The sequence below is a fragment of the Bactrocera latifrons genome, unplaced genomic scaffold (assembly GCF_001853355.1).
Source record: "Bactrocera latifrons isolate USDA-ARS-PBARC rearing strain unplaced genomic scaffold, ASM185335v1 scaffold_88, whole genome shotgun sequence".
NCBI classification, from domain to species: Eukaryota; Metazoa; Arthropoda; class Insecta; order Diptera; family Tephritidae; genus Bactrocera; species Bactrocera latifrons.
This window is the reverse complement of record NW_017537578.1, coordinates 1,265,894-1,285,838: the sequence shown is the minus strand read 5'-3', so window position 1 is coordinate 1,285,838 and position 19,945 is coordinate 1,265,894. Positions and strand designations below refer to the sequence as shown.

The window sequence follows — 19,945 nt, the reverse complement described above, 5'->3', positions numbered from 1 at the left end:
CATCCATTGACCACTCAAATCTAAGTTTCTATTAATACATTCCAATCCACACACAATGACAATACCATCAATAGCAATCCACATACATACTGCACCCAAACAAGCAACTGCGCAAAGTGAATACAGCTCTTCATATCAGTGTGCAGCTTGTCTACAGAGCTATTGAAATTGATAATAATTTCCAATATTTGCCTTCATTTGCACTGAATCATACAAGTATGTGCATCAACACTCATCGCCAAGTAAATACAAATAGCCAAATATATAGTGAAGCATAAGCACATATGTAYATATGTAAGGTACCTGATCATTCATGGTGGAGAGCTCATTGTCGCCCACATTTGCATCGGCGAAGCTGCGCCCCGCATCGTTGGCATAAAGTGGATCGCCGCCAATTACTTCAAGCAGGAAATATTGCGTGAGACCACCGTCGTTGCCGGCTACACAGACTACTTCCAAAACGGTGTCGTTGCGCAGTTCGCAAGCCTTTGGCGCCTCCGGTGGATCTGTAAGAAAGGCGTGGGTGTGGAAAAATAATTAATTACAAACACTTCGATAGCATATCGAAGTCATCAATTCGTATATATATGTACATATATGTATATTTGGGTGTAAACAACAACAATACCAAACTGATTAAATTTGTGGTTATCTATGTGTTGACAGTGCACAAGCAACTATATTAACGGTGCGTAAGTAAGAGTGAGGGTCCCTGTAGGGAAATTTGATCAATTATCTTAGTAAAATGTTGAAATATATACAAAAAAATTTCAGCAAAAGATACTCGTCTTTCGAAAAGATAAGCGGATAAAAAGAACTCGGAGGACGGATTTTTGTGCTTTTGAAGCCACCGGGTTGTATTTGAAGTAATGTACAGCTGTTTTCAAACTATACTAACGTATTTATAAAATTTACTACTTTTTGTATGGCAATGCTACAATTCACACCGTTAGCAGAGCGTCAATACTAGCGTTGAGCTCGCTCAGTTTATGCTCAGAAATAGTCAAGCTTTGTCAGTCCTCATTGGCAGCAAGGACTTTGTCTTCCGTTGTTCAAATTTTGCAAGACTGAGGTTGGAACAGTTATATAATAGAAATTTTTTGCAGTTTCAGAACGCTTTTTTTGATTTTTGAGAGTCATTTTGATCAATATTTATTTCGATAGTACTAATGAACCGCCGTTTCTAGCTATCTAAATGAGATGCGTTTTTGAACCAACTTATTAAATTAAGCTAGTGTTGTAGTATTTTACGCGCTGTAAAAAACGGAGTCCAAACTGTCGGAATTAACTTTAGAGGTCCGCTTTCTATGTTCACTTTTCGTATTATCACAATCATTTGATTAATGGTTATGCATCAGACCACAGTTTCCGGTAAGTTTGAAACGTAAGATAACTAGAATTTCTAAAAGCTTCAAAAAGTGTAAGAAAGTGATTTCATTAGGCAACTTCAAAATTTTCTAGACCAAGTCTGAGTATCATATATCAGCTCCATTATCTACGAATGAATCATTGAGGCTACGGAGAGATGGCTATCTAAATCCAAATCTTGTGTAATATTTTTGTTTAAAAGAAGAATTAGTACAGGTTAAGGACTGTACTTGCATAGTAGAAACCTCGATCCTTTGACGTACCAAAACTTATAGGTATAGATCAAAGGACCACCGAGTATCGATGCGTTGTTTTGAGCCTTTCGGAAAGCTCAAAATTTGTCCAGTTCTCCAAAGTTATGTCCAATAAGCTGTCTCAAGCGCAGTCTATAGAGATCTGGGTGTATATTATACAAACAATTTTCAACAAATCTCTAAAAGAAAAGTGAAATGAAACCCTGAAACTTGAGTAGGTAGAGAACATCGGACAGAAGATTCAGGATTAAAAATAAGTTTTGAACCAACTCTCTTTTTTTTCTCTCTTCTCTTGTCTTTCCCTTTCTCTCTCTCGCATTTTTCTCTTCTTTTCATTTGCAACTTTGAAAAAATACTTAAAAATTTATATAATTATCGGTTTTGAAAAATTYTTCGWATAATTTCATGACACTAATTGCTTTCCTACAAACTGCTACTCAATATTTTAGAGAAAACCGGTAAGGGCAGACATATGCATAAGTATGTGTGCAAACTCATTTCAGATGTGTGCGTGTGTGTGAAGCAACGTTTGCATTGAAATTCACCAAGAATTTGAACTGCTTGTTGCAAGCGCACTCGCCACAGCAATGTGCCATTCAACAAATACTCTAATGCAACAACTTGTTGTTATTGTTATTATGCCATTGTGTGGCCGAAATTGCAATTCGGCAATGAAAGCATTAAAGCCGAAAAGTAAAAAAATAATTTCTAGAGATAAACTCATGAAATGCCAACTATCAAATTGTGTTGGTTTCAACTTAAATGTCCTTTTCAGCCGCCGAGACAACCTCGGGACCTCAAACAGCCGCCCACTCAATCGTAAAGCTAGTGTGTCGCACCCAGCTGACCGACATTTAAACATTAACATTTACGAGCCAAATTGCCTTGAGAGCTTAATAAGCAGTTTGGTTTTGATTGCCGTAGACATTTTTGTAGAATTCTCAACCGATTACATTTTCACTTCACTTCAATTCGATTCAATTTCACACTTACTTGCTGGCAGTATATGCACCAGGCAGGGGATGGTCTGGCGTCCCACCGAGTTGCTGGCCCAGCAGGCGAGCGTTATCAGCTCCGAGTCGGTCTGCGGCAGATACGTAACGGTGCTGACCAATCCATTCGAAGTGATTCTCGAATTGAGCACCTGCAAAGTAGAGAGCAAAGGAATATTTTTAGAAATGCGGCTTCATGTTTATATGTATATATGTGTATGTGTATGTGTGCRTGYACGTTGGTAGAATTCTCATATGCGCCTCAAAGCGCACAGATTTAAGTTTTCATCCTTGTGTGAATGGAGTTATTAAAATAAATATTTATTTTCCATAAATATGAATGCGAGTGTGTCGTTCTAAATATAAGCACTTGTGGATTTAGCATGAAATATCTGGCAAACTCGGCGCGCACAAGTGTTGCCACACGAAGCAACATAAAAGAGAATCAGTCAGAAACGCCCACAAACAGAAGGAAGTAGAAGTAGAAGTAGACACGGCAGCTGCAGTAGTGCTGATAGCACCCACACAATTACGAAGAGCTGAGGGGTTTGGGTGCATGAATATGTGTGTGTGTTTGGATTGTGCACAGGAAGGAATAAATAATTTATAGTCGCACAAGTTTATTAGATTTTCCTGTAGTCACGTACGCTGCCGACTGTCTCGTGTGTCGTTGAGTTGTCCCCACTCTTTCACTTCGGCGGACTGAAATTGAATACCTTAGTACATACCTATATATTAACATGTATATAGACTAAGTGCAGTGTTGCATGCTGCACCGATGCCAGCAAGTGACCACGGTAGCGGACAGTTGGGAAAGTAGAAATGGCGACGCTTGCGGTGGCTGGCTTTGAAGTAAGCCAGACTCAAATAAAATGGAAAGAGAAAGAGTCGCACTTTTATTTAGCATTCTCGAGAGCATGTAAATATGCGCGTGCATGCAACGAGAGTGGGCGTGACTAAAGCAGTGCTGGCGTCAAAGTTGCAAACACAACAGTGTAATTGAGTCCCGAAGGTGTTGCGCTCGGGGATTTGTTGAAGACACGCAGGTGTAAGTTGCAAGCATAAATGGAGTTCTTCAGCGAAAGTCTATTTACTTATATGAACAGCGAATGTTTAACTAACTGTGGCAGCGCTGACAACAGATAATAAGGAAAATGGAAGGTTAAAACGTGCGTGAAAGCTATAAATAAGAAAAACGTATATATTATATATATATTTCAAGACTTGTGGCTTAATCCACAAGGAATTGAGTTACTTTCATTTTTATTTATTTACTTGTGTTTGTATTTTTAAAGAAAAGTGAAATAAGTTATTTTTAGTAGTCATGGTTGGCACGTGCGGCCCAACTACGCGATTTTGCATTTGGAATAAAATGCAGGGAAAGCACGAAGGCGTCAAATGAGTTTAGTTTAGTGTGTTGAACCAATATATTGAAAAAAATAAAACTTTTTTTAAGAGGTCCTAGCCTAATTTAATATTTTGGCAGTTTTTAGACATTTGCGAAAAAATCAACTGACCCTAAATTAACTAGTTGGTAACTAGTTCTATAAAAAATCTGTGGTTTTTAAGATAATCATAGATAAATAGCATAATGTTTTAAACTAACAACAATTTGCAACATTTTCAATATATACAAAACCTTTAGTCCAAAATATATAAATTAAAGCGCGTATCTAATATGTAAGTAGTAAAAAAAAAATTTTGGTTTGGGAAGGAAAATAGGATAAAAAAAAATATTGTAGTATAATAAAACATGGAAAATTATATATGTATATATAACATTTATTCCAACAAATTTATCCAGTAGAAGAAGTATTTAAACTTGATTTGGGAATGAAACAGGAAGTTAATAATAAAATATTGTAGAATAATAAAATATTTAAATATACATATATATTAATATATAGTTGAAGTAATACTTAAAAATAGTTCGCAGAAAAATATTTCCCTCGACCAAAGACTATCTCCCGTCTGTAATCTTGGAGTTCGGCTACAGGGTCAAGGGAAACCAAAATAGTTATTTATATTTATTAAATAACATGCTTGTCAAAAAAATCAAAATCACCAAAAACGCATTTTCCTGACTTGCAATTATATATAACCCTCTCAAGTACCAGAATCATCTTTCGACATTTTTAACCACTGCTAAACAGTTATAGAAAGAAACATAAATACCTCCCCCTCCCCATTTCATACCAGCGGTAAATATCAATAATTGATTGGAAACAAAATTTATCCACTTAGTGAAACATGTCTACTTTATGTGACACACACACACACTTACAAACAACTGAAATGAAATCAACATCATACTAACCGGCGACACATTTCTTGTGTTGTTGTAGGTCCAACTGAATTTCACCGAGTCTGGCGGATCCGCATCCACTTCGCATTTTACCTGCACCGAGTGCATGTTTAGCGCGCCGATTGACGTTTGCTCGGTGCCCGGTCGACATCTGGGCGAGTCTGCAATTGAAGAGGAAAACGATTTATGTAAATGTCTTTGATTTTTCGTGCATTTCAAAAAAGAAGGAGCAAAATGAACGTAAAAAAGAAACACAACAACAACAAAAATGCACAACTAAATGGAAACTAGACCGTTGCTTGTGGCGCCCAGCATGCGAAGAAGAAGCATCAGCAGCGGCGCATCGGCGCAGCGTTGTTGCATCCGCTRTACGGCTRACATTGCGGTTGTCGACTTGCGGTTGCTGGCAGCACATACACATATAATATAATATGGCGCTCTACTCATTGGTATATATGTATTTAGGTGTATATGCAATCAAGTTGTGTTTGGTTTTCTTCGAGTGCCTCAAGGCGAGTAATTAACATGGTTCAGTTCGGTGTTGTGGTTGTTTTCCTTGCACACACATACACGCATATACATCTATATGTTTATGTGCGTGTCTGCATTTTCAAGCGAATGAGCTAAGCTGCTGAACACATTTACTTTCGCATGAAGCTATTTCTATATAGTTTCTGCATTTAAACGATACTTTTTGGTTCACAACTACATTAGGGCGCTCGTTATATCTCAAGTTGTTCGGTTTTATACAGATGCCTCTCTAGTTTCAGTTTTTACTTTAAAAAATTATGTATTTTGTGTATTTATTATTTTCTATTTAAATCGTACYTAAATAATATTATTTTCTCCATAAATTTAACACGAGATTTTTTATATTAAAACTTTGTAACTTAAAACTAAACTTACAATTTTCAAAATTGCATATTCTTATACGAAAGTTAGCACTCTACAAAAAAGGCCTGATTTTTTTTTCATAAAAATAATGCCTTAAAAGTTGGACACGATTGAAATTCTGCTGATGATAAATTGATAATTGATACCTGTGCCTTTTAAAGTCCACATTGCTCATACGCCCCGGTGTACCTGCTTGGGGCTTTCTAAAATTCTCTAACGAACTGCAGTTTACGGGAAGAAAACTTTAAATGCTTGTTGTTTCAAGATTACTTGAAGGAATTTCTCGGTCTTTGATCTTTGCAASTTGCTAGAGTATAAAATTTTCATTTTACCCGAACTTATCCCTTCCTTACTTGTTTTCGTTGAAAGCACTTAATATACATTTGAAAAATATTTTATGCTTCTAAAGCTACCAAGAGCCATTTAACATGGATTTTATTTTAGTTTATTTTGTTTAGATTCATATAATTTTTGCAGGTGTGAATCGGAATTATTCTCGAAATAATAAATGTAAATCCGGAAAAAACATTCATAATTAATTTGCAATTTCACTCCCTTCCGGTTCTTGGCTTCAGATCGCCGGCATCTAGCTTTTTCCTTAGTTTTTTCCCACTGCTATTATTATTTTTGTTTCAAAATTCTTTACCCAATAGTTTTGTTCAATAGTTCTGTAATATTTATCGGTATGCGACTTAGCCATTTTTGTTCATAACGCCCAAATGTATGCAATGCTTATTTCAATGAACCGATTTACAACTGAGGTCGCTATAGTTACTGGTACATACTTTCTAGAGTAGTATTCTACTTAAATGCATTTTCCAACGTAAAAAAAGCAATTTAATGACGCCAGATTCTTCTCATAGCGGTAATTAAAAATGTGCTATGTAAGCTTCTGCAAAAGAAACTTTGCGATCTTATATCATTAAATATTAGTATTTGGTCTTGAAGTAGACACCGCTCTCTGACCACTAAGTATACAAAAATTGAAGTAAGACATCTTACTGCCAAATAATTAGAAATCTTCTCAGCGTAGATTTAATACAATATTATTTGTTTTATTTTTCGTTAATTATTTTCAATTATTATTTTTATGATTTTGACAAATATTTGTATGTATTTACGCATAATTTTTCTCTTGGTAATGCTATAATATGTTTAGTACAAATTCGTAAAAATAATAACGGATTACTTAATGAAAAGTTTCCTCCCTACGCCCATAAAGCAAACAAGTTACGTGCCATACATATCTACCTATGCCTGCACTCAACTGTTAAATCTTTGCTCTCTTAGTTTTAAGCGCATAGCGGCAAACATATATTATAACGTTACCGTTATTATGAACAATTTATACATGCATATATATAAATAKATATATMAACTCTAGTAGAGGGGACAGCGATATTGTAACTAGCACTAGCAGTAGTTTAGACCTCACGRATTGGAGCAATTTCCACAGCCTCCACTGTTAAGTTTATATGAAAGTTTATATATATATACTCGTATTTACATATATATAAGTATACATACTCACATACACACATGGAATGCACGCAAGAAACGGCCGCCTGCATCTCATTGCGGAAGTCATTTACTAGCACTTAGCCGCAGGGTAAATGCATTTCTGAGTATCTGTGAACCCTTTTCAAGTTTCGCAGTTAAAGAGGACGTAGTGTGCCTCTATAAAGCATTGAAGCWACATATAGYACATACATATACACACAAGTACACACGCTCATGTTCAATCGTAATCGCTTATTGAAATGTATTTATTATTTATATGGTGATTAAGATAATAAATCTATGAGGATTTCGGGGAAACAAATCTGTATGCTATATTCTGGCAAAACACACTCGAGTTCACATTTAATTTGCAATCGTATAGGAGAGCCAAAAATAACAGAATTCTGAGTTTTTGGGTACCGAGTTTCTAAGATAAATTAACATGTTTTGCTGTCAGCAGTTATAACTTAACGAGCGCACTGACAATATCAAAACCCAGTTAAGGATACTGCTTGGCTAAAGTCTCGAATATCTTTGAGTGTTAAATATGTGAAAATACGAGAAATTAAAAGTGCAATATTGACTGAAATAACATACATTACTAGTTTGTATCTGGGTAAAGTGAGCTAAGTGAGATCTTAGTTAAAATTAATCGATTTCTAGATAGCAACTTGGGAAGGTTGTRTGCCATAATTAAGGAATATGATATTATTTTAGAAAATCTATTGATAAAGTTTAAAAAATGTATATTTTTGTAGTTTTCTAAATAATTTGCACATATGAGGTTTTCGTCTTAGCTCAAGTGTGCCTAAAGGTAGGCAATGTTTTTTGTTTTTTTCATTTTGAAACGAAAAATGTTGTCTCTAGTCTCAGCTTTCTTGGCTTTATTACTAAGCAGGAAGTTTTTTTTATTACTATAGAAGGTTTGTGAAAATATATTTTACTGTAAAAAGCATAAATATGGGAAAGCAAAGAAAATAGAATTCGATCGAAAAATAAATGGCTAAAGTGGAATGTCTACATCAGTGAAAATTTCATTTTAAATTGTATATAATCAAAAAGCCTTGAATATTTAAGTAAAAAAATAGCTGCAGAAAAAAGGTACATGACTTTGCTAAGAAAAGCCCAAATGTAGGCAASGTTTACTTACATGWATTACTRAAGACCTAATACCTAAAKAAATCATTTCAATCAACGCTTGTAATAACTAATTCTGAGCTAATAGTCTCGAAGTAAAATACATTTAAGTTTATATTCAGAAGAGTACGTATTTACTGAGTCATATAAGTCGCGCTTGCTGGGTAAAATATGTAACTACACGCTCAAAACAAAGCCCAAAGATGTACTGAATTAAACCAACAATAAAAAAATAAAAAAAAGAAGCAGAAAAAACGATAACTAATGGCAAAAAGCCGAAATAATGTCAACAAATTTACCTAAAACAGGCAAAGAGAAAACCGAGAAAAGTTGTGGGTGGAAATAAAGCATAAAATTATCAATGACATTATCAAATGACATCGAATAAGACGTTGTTCCTGCTGTTGTTTACTTCTCTATTTTCTTCGCCGTTTCTTTGTTTCATTGCTGCTTCTTTGCCACGATTCAACAGTATTTTTTAGCACGCGTCACAGAATTCTGTATGTGTGCCTATTGTCTCTCCACCGCCCGTTGTCAAGGCCTCACTTTTGTTTTGCGGTTTCTTGCGTTGTTGTGATTCTTTATTATTTTTTTTTGTTTGCTTGTTTTCCATTTGACTAACGCATCATTTTTATTATTTCTAATGCTGCGCCTTGTTTGAATTTTCATTAATTATTCATGACATTCTTGGTTTACACAGCGCGCCGCGTGTAGTGTGGGCGAGAACGAGGCCGCGGCCAAATCTAAGGCTCGTTGTGGTGGCGCACTGAAATTACTCGTACGGACGGACGGCAACGCGCCACTGCAGCGGCAGAAGTTTTATGAGATGATTCGCCAGGGGCTGGAATACACTATCCGCTATTCACTCATCACTATTCAAATTCCAATTCCAATTCAAATTCGGAYTCGTATTCAAATGTGCTGCCATTGAACTGAAGGCAGTGAAGACACTGGCTTTTGCATATGTTAATCGCCTATGCGTCGTCGGTGGTGGCGGCATTGAGCGCTCTGCTGGGAACCTGAGCTGCATTCACAGCGGCGATGGGTGGAGGATGGCTCAGCACTACATAACTTTAACTTGCGTTTCAGTTTATTCATATGTGTAATTTTTTTTGCAAATAATAAATATTTTTCAATTTCATKCGGCGCTGGATTTCTTTGTGTGTGTGTGTTGTGTTCGCTCATTTGTATTTTTTATGAGAGGCTGGGGACTTGACAAACATTTGTCGAACCTTTCAACTCTTCTGAGATGGATTAGTGTTGATGTGGGGCAACTGCAAATCGCTGCTTTGTTGTGATTGTGATGTTTATATATACACCAGCGAGAAGGGTTGCGTATTTCTTGTTATAATAGACGTTGTGTATAAATTTGTGAGAATCCAAATTAAAATATATTTATAGTATAACAAAGCCCAAAAATTTGTGGAAGGGTAGTGCTATTTATAATTTAATCGACTTTTCGGATGATTTATTTTGCATGTGGTAAGTACTAGCTCTTGYTAAAGAAATATAGTTCACAGTTTTCTAACCATACGTGAAATGAAGACTAAATAGTACCTGATTTCTAKTGAATTTAAGAGGCAGATTTCGAAAGCCGCAGAGCTGGCTGCTGATGCACTTGCAGGCAATTCCAGATTAAAAATCGACATCCAAGTAGCAAWCAAGGCAGTAACCWYGTMTCACATATCACACAAAATTATMTTGGAAARCAGGGCAGCATTTGAAAGTGTGACCAGAAGCAAGCAATTTCATTTCTTCTGGGTGACAGGTTATGAAAGCATCGGAGGTAACGGAGCGGTGGCCAAGATTGGCAAGAATGGTGTATGGCAAACATCCGTAAACGTAATCAACATTGGAAACCCATGCATTGCCTATACGATGGTCTGTACAGAAGCATGGTTAAGAAAATCGAAACCTGATGGAACGAGCCACCTGAATGCAAAACCGATGCAAATGCTTACTCTCCGACTAGTTACCTGTACTACACAAGTACAAGTATTTACGAAAGTCGTTTGAGAGTGGACAAGGAAACCGAGCGAGCCTTATCTCAACTAAATTGATAACTGRGGCCAGGAGGAATGATAATGAGTAGAGAAAAAATTGTAAATCCAATGCTGACACGGTGGTTATCAGCCATTCGTGAACAAACTGAAATCTATTTCAGAGGTGTGGATTCAGAGGCATCTAAAGTGTGGTGTGAGATTTAGTGCGGTGAATAAAAAAGTTAATAATAAATTAATTTTAGCGTACAATTAAAAAAAGCTCGCTAAAATCGGTATTTCTTCTATGATAGCCGGATGCTCAAAAACATTAAAACTTTGAAAAATTATTCAAAAATTGGCAAAAAAGTGCTTTAGACAAATGGAGGAATAGTTTAAGGYACTTGAATTTTTTTAAATTACTTAAATAAAGTACCATATCTAATATTTTTCTTAAATTATACATATTCATATTTTCCATTTATTTTTACGATTTCCATTTACCGTTTATTTATTTATTTTTTTTTTTGCTTTATTTTGTCTCATTTTGAAACATAAAGTCGCGTTGAAGTCGCATGCAAGTTCCCTTGACAATTGTCAAATGCGTGGATTTGTAAAAGCCTCACAGACGCTCACGCCCAATGACGACTTTAAACCCGCGCACTCACACATGCACACAAAATGCAGACACATGCGCAAATAATATGTGCTTATGCCGCGCGCTTGGGTATCCCCAGTCAATATTTATTGAAACACTGCGAATAATTTAACCCACTCCACAGGCGTGATCACAAGAGGATTTGCTGTAAAAACAAAGGGGAGACGACGAAACGCATAAAAGTCCAATACACCATATGCCAACCGCCATATAGACGCTACTCAATGCAAATATGCTGTTACGTAAGTATATATTATACCACTTCTTTTTGTTGTTGCTGAATAATGTTGCGGGAATAAAGCTGTCGGCAGTCAAATCGAGCCGAAAGTGCGTTCGCGTAGGGAGATCAAATGTTGTCAACGGGCCAAATCCCAGTTATCCACACACAAGCGAGCGCACATGCCACGCCACGCGATGTTATGTTAATGCGTTTGTGTATGTGCGGCCGAGGGAGCAAAGATTGGAAATGCTCTGTTTGTATTTTTTGCTTTTAAAAATAAGTACATATAAAGAAAATAATTACCGACTGCTTGGAAATATATTGAAATTTTGAGCCAGGTTTCATATTTGCGTTTCGATTGTTTCCAAGTATCCACGAAATTCCTCAGCGAAGCAACAGAAACAGAGAAAGCGTGAATTTTCATGAAACAATCTGCTATGTACTCTTCTTCTTTCGGTTTAATAATGCTCCACTATTAAATTTCAAGTAATAAATAAGAAAAAGCTTTCTACAAAGCTATAAAGAAGAARAGGATAGAAGTTTCTGCAAACCAAAGGACAACTTTTGCAGCTTATGTAAACAAAAGGAGATATTTAACTTTGGAAAGTAGTTTTTTCCCTCCTTAGAAGAAACTGTTAAATTTTTAAAGTCAGAGCAAATAGGTTAGGTTTTGTTTTAAAAGCGATAGCGATACCTGAAATCTTAACATCAATTGGACCTCAATTTCGAACCACATCAAACAAAAAAAAAACAAAAAAAGTTTAATAAATATCGTGTTTTTCCAGAAAACAATTTCTCATGAGGCTCATTAGCCCTTAATAGGCGGTTACAATTTACTAAGCCACTCTACTTTTTAGTTCTGAATTGAAAATTTTTACTGTCACCGTTAGCTAATAATACTGTTGGCGAGTACGTAAACTATTTCTAAAATTTTTACAAAAATTTTTTACGAATTATAGGTGCCACAACAGACCATTGTTGTAAGCTATGCCCAAGAGCGATCCCCGTTTTAGGAACGGTTATTTCAGCTAACCCAACATAACGAGAAGATTCAAAAACTGTTTTGACCAAAACAGTCCAAACAAATTTTTTCTAATATCAAAACATGTTCCGGAAATGGGAAAAAATAAGGATTGAAACTACTCCAATGCAAAACAGAGGGTCAGTGTAGATCTCRAATTGGAGAACTACCAATTTCTCTATGCTAGAAATTTATCATAAGAAAAGGTAAATCAGTCGTGAAACCCACTCTTCGCTGCTAATTGTTTCTAAGTAGAAAACTGATATCCCAAAAATCAACAAAAAACACATCGTTGGTTTATTTCCTATCCATTGCCTTACAAAAAAGTATCGAAACTCAGCAAACTAATAAATTATCTCTGCGAGCCTATACTTTTAACTTATGTGACCTCAGCAGTAAATCTGTGCAGCTGTGGCAGCTGGGTATCGTTTATGCCCTGTGAATTGTGGCACAACAAATCTGCATATCAATGTTTCTGTCAAAACGTGAAATTTCCATTTGAATTGATAAACTGAGATTCGCTAACGCCACCACTTCCACRCCGCTGCCACATCTTTTGTTCCTGACGAAACATTGCTGCTGCTTGCTTTAGCATCTTCAGTCGAAGCCAATGTACACGGCTCGGTGTGTGCGTGTGTTCAGTTTGTTTTTGTAACTTTTGCATAAATTTCAAAGTGGATCGAAGAACTTCGCATTTCATTGCGGCTTAACATAAAGTGCGACGGCTAAAACAGAGCTCCGGCTGGTTGGGTGGAGCCACAAGGAGGTTAAGCATCGCTGAAAGGCAAGCAAMAGAAATGCGTATGTATTGGGAGCTTGAATGGATTTGCGGCCTAATCCGAAATTGATACGTTTCGAAGGCGACTCTACGGCAAAATTTGTAAAGGATTTGAGATTTTTTTTTTTTTGCTTTGTCGTTTAGTTTTATCGGAAATTGTGAATAAAATCAATTGAATGCTTAAGTAAATTTTAAGTATCTCCAATAGGCTTACATACCATACATATTTCGGTGGTTAAATTGGAGCGCAGAATATTTACTACAGTTTAAATTAATGTTTCTATGGATTCAAACTTCACTTAGACCTTTTATTAACGATTTAAAGCGTTTAAAGTTTGACGTCAATTCTTTTAGCAGCGCTAAAGCCCATATTTTATATTTAAGATTATATAAGCAATGAACTGGGTGGTAAATAATAGCTTTTCTTGATTTACAGTGATATGCTTGAACTTAAATCCTTGGATTACATATTCTGATAGTGTTTCATAATACATATAGTGCGTGATCCAAGCAAAGGTCCAAAATAAATATTTAAAAGRCAGGAACGGCAGAAACAAATCTTTGATACACTGAACCAAAGTAARATAATAAAAATACATATATGTTTTAATACATATGTCAGTACGTATAACTCACATTGCACTTTCAGCGTCAAGCTGGAGCTACGCGTCTCTCCTTCCGTATTAGCCGCGCCGCAAGCGTAAGCTCCAGCACTCTCGCGCGCCAACTGCGTCAGATGTAGTATCTCGGTGCTCTCGCCGGACATACGCATGCCCTGTAATGGGAAAGAAAGTGAAATGTTGAACCGTTATAATCAAACGAAATCGATAATGAGAAGTATAAAAACGAAATGAATTCAAAAAGAAAAAAACATGCACACGAACAAAGGTGAAAGCTTAAATATGGCTACCTACAATAATCATTTTACCGCAAATGAAACTCGGATTCGCGCACAATTTCCTTCAATTACGGTAAATTTTTTTATGAATGTAGGTATGTATGGCACAATCAGCGAGAAAATTGCCGACAAACGGTTTTCTTTTATTTAACCCATAAAGCGGTAAGGAAAGCGCTTAAAAAAGCAATGAAATCGCGGTGGAAACGAAGGGAGGTGGGGTTACAAATTTGGGCCTCATTAAACATGAAAGCCGCCAATCGGACGGCTGTGTAACCGCAAGGCCTTATTGCTAATACTTCCGCCGATWCGTGCGGCGATAAAAACGCTCAAAGGCTCCACTGTCTCCTGTCAACCGGGAGGCCGTCTTTTATTTAATTTCCTACTCAATTAAGCATCATCCGATTTAAGTTCTATTCGTGGCGCTTTCAATAAAAAAATTTTACCGGTTTTATTGAATAATTCTTTTATCATATTTATTTTTATTTTTTCAGCTTAGTCATATTTTCATTTTGCCATATTTTTTCTCCTTGTCATCAAAAGCTTGGCGCTCTCCCATCGCTCAGCATGTTGCCATAGTTCTTATTGCTCGCAYTTATCTGCATTCGTTTGCGCAAACACTCGGGGGGCTTTTGTCAACATGTGTTCCGTACAAAATTTTAATGAAACTTTTAATATACTTTACGGCATAACATTTATTAAATGGCGCATCAAACGCGAATTGACAGCGAAACGATGTTGGGGTTGTCACTTTTTATGAATTGACAGTTTTGCGATGAAGTTGACTTCCTTCTTTGAGTGTGCATTTTTGTKAGTAGCCGGCTTTGAAATCTTCCTTCTCGGGGATTATTAATCAGTATTTTATTGTCCCATATTAATTAGCAATTAAATATAGTACACGCCTCTACTAGTACTCAAATATGACCCTGACTGAATGCAGCTTAAAGTTTTTGATGCTGGAAATACAGAAAATAACGGAAGTACCAAAATGACCAGAAAGTTTCTGCAGGCGAGCTATAGGCATACAAACTCAGCACTACGTAAATACTTTCAAAATAGCAAAAATTTATCGAGCAAAATGTTAATAATTTGACCTAACTCGGATCATTCTAGCCATTCTCAATAAAATATTCCATTAAAAGTAAAAATGAAACGCGATGAATAAGAATGTTGTCTAGTAAACAGAAATGAGTCTAAGCAGATTGCCAACTGGCAGGCTAAAGATGTAACTCACAAGTAACCTAGGTGGTAGTTATGAGTTGCATGACGAAACTTAAGGTTTTTAAAGTTAAAATTTATTTTAAAATTAGTATAACGAAAAGAGATGTGGTATTATACTAAATTTTTAAAGAATAAGTAACAAAGTTTCACAGGTCCACTAAAGGTCTTTCGTAATGCCAGATGGAGGTCGTCGCTTTTTCTGAAGTTTAAAAGATACTTGTTATTCTTTATAACTTAGCCGAGTTCTGGATAAGGCAGGACATAAGCAGAGCAGGTATTCCCGCGTCTTCCTCATGCCTACTTTCTTGTACTTTCTACATGTGCCATTCTTAATGTCCCTCCGGCTCGTATGTGATGCCCTTAACAGACCTGTGACTAGGCCAATAACTGYCCTGCAGTCTTTTCGAGACCGTGTGAGTAGAAAGTGCGCTTCCTCCGGCCCCTTTTAAATAATTTTGGACATTTTTCATGGCCCTAWGGCATCTCAGCTCACTCTGACCTATCTGTCAAGGTTTTCGGAAATTTCCTTAGCCATCGCTTTCAACGATTTGTGTATTTCTTGAACTGGGTGGGTAGTCAAGCGGATGGCATTTTGGCAAGCGGTGCAACCCAGTATGTGTATAACCATTTAGCAATTTTATCTACTGCCTATCGAGCTATGTCTGAATGCTCTTGTGAAAGATTCACCAATCGGCGCCAATATTGGTGGCGGTCTATTACCCAAAGCACCGTAAATTAAGATTGGTTTGACTACCGCTGTGTAAYACCAATGCATAAGAACAGGTGATGGAGTCGAKGTTGACCTCAGCAAATTCTTAGATGCTTAGAGAGCACTACTGGCCTTTTTTACCTTCTCCTCCATATTAAGTTTTCATGTCACTTTACTGCCCAAAATTACTTCCAGTTATTTGGTATGATCTTTATTAGWTAACTTGACGGGATTTTGTATCACCTTATAATGAGTGCCCTATCGTCTTACTGGCATGTATTGCTTCTGGATTAGCCCATATGCCCATTGGTATGTGGCTTTTGCAGCACTATTCATTACGCGACTAACTGTATCTAGAAACTTGTTCATCTCCACTATAGCTTTATCAATTTGGGTGTTCCTCTTTCAAATTGTCTCAGAGGCGCATTAGTTATATGTGACCACAGGAGAGACGACAGTACACCACTACTGAGGAGTGAGGAGTCCGAGCAATCTGGCTTCSTTTAACTCTGCTTTTATTCATGTTACAGTGGCGGGTTCTATCCCGACTGCTTCCAGACTGTTAATGATAGCACCATTGGAGACACTAATACAATAGCAGTACAATAATAATAGTGAAKGAGTTTCTCTGCGCAAATTTACACAATCTCTAAATCATGCGATTACAGTTGGAGCTTTTATACTTTGCTCTGATTGCCATTKTCGTTACAGAAATTAGAATTATTTWACTTTTCAATTGGATTTTTAATAYGAGATACAAATCTTACACATTTCAAGCTAAGATCAACGGTATTACATTATAATACTTCATTTTYCATTGTAATTTCAAAGCATTTATTTGTATTTCCTAAGCACTCTGTGCGCTTTTTAACAATAAAAACTACTGAACTCACATTTTAATTATTTTTTTACATTAAGACACTTTTTTTGCCACACACACAATATTACTGAGAGCCATACAATACACTCTGTATAATGGTGGGAACTTACAACACGTGCCGTTAAAAACACTCACACACACATCTATGCAATTTCCTGAAATTATGAAATAAACAGGCGATGTCTTTATTTGTGTAAAATTTAAGCCGGTGTGCTGCTAAAGATTAGCTAACTCAGTGACACCGAGCGCGTGCGACATAAAAATATACACACCTGTGTGTGGGTGTGTGTGAGTGCGTGTAGCAAGTTAATTGAAGATTGGCTTTGACTTTCAGGGAAATTATCATAAGAACGGCAGAGCAACTTGGATTTGCAGCTAATGCATGCTGATGCTGTTGCCGCAAAAATTCTTGTACCGTTAATGCGCACGCCAAGGTGCCGAAGGAGCACAGAATACAACGCCACACAAACATCCAATATAAGTTGGCTTAATTAAAGTCAAATGCAGTGGTGCGAGCCGAGMAGTCAAAAACCGAACGCTAATGAATATGAAATTAACAGTTATGGCAGGCAAGACGCCGTCGCTGAGCTTCTTAGCTGTCTCAACAACATTGTTGTTGCTTGGCGGTTAAGCCTTATAAATGCTTTTGGACAATCATTGATGCAGATTGTGAGGTTAGCAGCTTTTTGGGTAAGCAGGCGAGTATATATGTATGCAATAAAATATTTGTAAGTATTTACGAATGTGTGTGTGTGTGTATGACTAGGGCTGAGTTCAAAAGCCGGCCATTTAGCTGCGAGCCAAGCAATTTGTAATTGTGAGAAACAAAAATATGGCAACTGTCACAAGCACACATCCCATCTGCACATATATATGTATATATATATTTTAAGAAAGCAGCAGCATCTATTCTTAGCGCACTCCCCCGCCAAGCGCCTTTGTCACTTCACCATGAATGCGCGCTTTGTCTTCGGCTCCGACTCCGGCTGCGGCCGAAAACATGCAAACACGCCCCAATTAATGTCGTTTTTCATTAGGGAAACATTTTCGTTAACCAAATGACAAAATGAATAAAGGAATGCGCACACAGAAAATGGAAAATGAAATAAAAAATTACAAATAAAAATGAAAATGAAAATAAAGATGCGCATAAGAAAATCATACTTGAAAGGAGAATGAAAATGAAATTGTCTTGTCAACATTTCGCGAGCTACTCCTAACGCTAGTTATGCTTATTCTAATCATTGTTGTTGTTGCTGCTGCTGTGCTTCACTGGAATTCAGTATTTGTTGCAAGAACGCCTATTCTGCGCTGACAATTTTTTGGGCGGCGCATAGCACCCGCGCAATTTAAAATGAACACACGCACACATGCATRCATACATATATAYATAAGCACACATAAGCGCACAATCGCTCTGCGCACTGTGTGACCCGCAGTCGTTCCATATGCACGCTTCGATTAAGCCGCGCTGGGCTTTCGTCGCTGCGTTGGCCTTCGTCTTTGCTGCTTCCGCTGCTAAGCAGCGACCAACCGTTACTTGCGCTTCACTTCATATGCCACTCAGCAACAGTTTTGCGTTTTGTCATTACTTTCCATTTTCCGACAACACGAAATGAATTTAATTTTCCCATTTGCGAAGCTAGAAAAGCAACCAAGACACCACACACACACACAAACACACACAGGCGCGTGCACATACAAAGCGAAGCGCTTGCATGCAAAGACAAGCGCGCACATGCAAAAATTTTAATACACGCTCATACACAACTACATGCCCCCACATGCCTGCCAGCCAACATAATTTTTTTTAAGACACACAAAGAAAAAGGTTGAAAAAATTGCACACGTAAAATTACTCATACGGCAAGGTGTCCCATTGTAGCGCTTGCTACCGTGCGCATCCCCTTCAGTGAAACTGGTGATGGTGGTGGTGGAAGGCAAGATAAAAAGTTGTTTCACATCTTCAGTCTCTTGTTTGCATAACAAAAATGCTGATTGCATGTGATTTTAATGTTAAATGGTTAATTTGGGTAAATAGCGGTTTTAATGTTACCTCGGAGAACGCGCAGCAGCTGAGTTAGCGACATAAAACTTACGTGTCGCTGCATATGGTGGCTCGACACACGCGCCCGTAAAGATGAAATGTTTTSCGCGCATTCTTGTTGAAAGCATATGCTATGTAGTTGCGCGTGTTGTAGGAGAAGTGCTCAACTCGAATATAAATATTTCCGTTTCCCCCCCAACCATTATTAGCAGGCAATGACAACACTAATTTTAATGACTTTTATTATATTTTTTTAGGGGGTCGGCAGACATTTGCAATTTCAAGTGATGGTGATTATCTTTTTTCAAGTGATAATTAATCCTAAATTTCATATGCACGGAGGGGGCTTAGAAAGTTTAATTATGAAAAARTTAGTTTTATGATTTTTTTTTACGTTTTTTCAATTCTAATGTAGCGAGAAATTACGTAAAACTGAATAAAGCCAATGCAGCTTACTCAAAACTTCCAATCATAGAATAAAAATGGGGAAAATTTAACTATTGCCTACAGATGCCTATTTCACACGAAAATAATTAGCAAAGTCAACAAATGCAAACTTAACTTTAGTGAGTGTCGATTTGAGCCAATTCGTAGTGAGCATTCGTAGAAACCAACCAGACTGGCTTCATATAATCTCAAAAGAGTTCTCAGCATAACTATCTCCGTTTGTTAGTTTTATCTTATTAGCCTCCTAGCAACAACCCTGAAGCCGATCTGAACGTGTCAAACTTTGTTTTTGAAACCCGTATCTATTTTTCAAAAGAAGGAAACCATAGTTTCATTAGACCGCAGATAATCAGTACCGATTTTTAAATACTTGTAGGTTAACTTGCGGAATGTGGTAGTAAAAAAAGTGAAAACAATCGAATATGCGGAAGATCTCGCAGTAGCTAAAGTGGCACTATATGGGAGTGCGAGATATGTTTAAAAAAATCTATAAATATCTAAAGCTCTAAATACACTAAAGCTGCAACAGCTAAATTCAGCGAAAGCAAATATGTGGACCCCATTGCTTTAGTAGAATTTTTCCGCAAATATCAGCCAATGTCTGAGATATATGTATGTATAATTGAAATTCAGAGGAAAT

General features: G+C 36.9%; 1 protein-coding gene across 1 annotated transcript in view; it reads right to left on the bottom strand.

Annotated features, from left to right (window-relative positions):
* Window positions 1-303: 303 nt before the first annotated feature.
* LOC108977354 (hemicentin-1-like) overlaps window positions 304-19,945 on the bottom strand; it is a gene marked incomplete at its 3' end in the record, with an annotated part of 131,538 nt that continues 111,896 nt past the window's right edge. Inside the window, 4 exon segments of the mRNA XM_018946974.1 lie at window positions 304-506; window positions 2,616-2,766; window positions 4,932-5,080; window positions 13,743-13,881. Of these exon segments, the coding sequence (XP_018802519.1) occupies window positions 304-506; window positions 2,616-2,766; window positions 4,932-5,080; window positions 13,743-13,881 (642 nt within the window).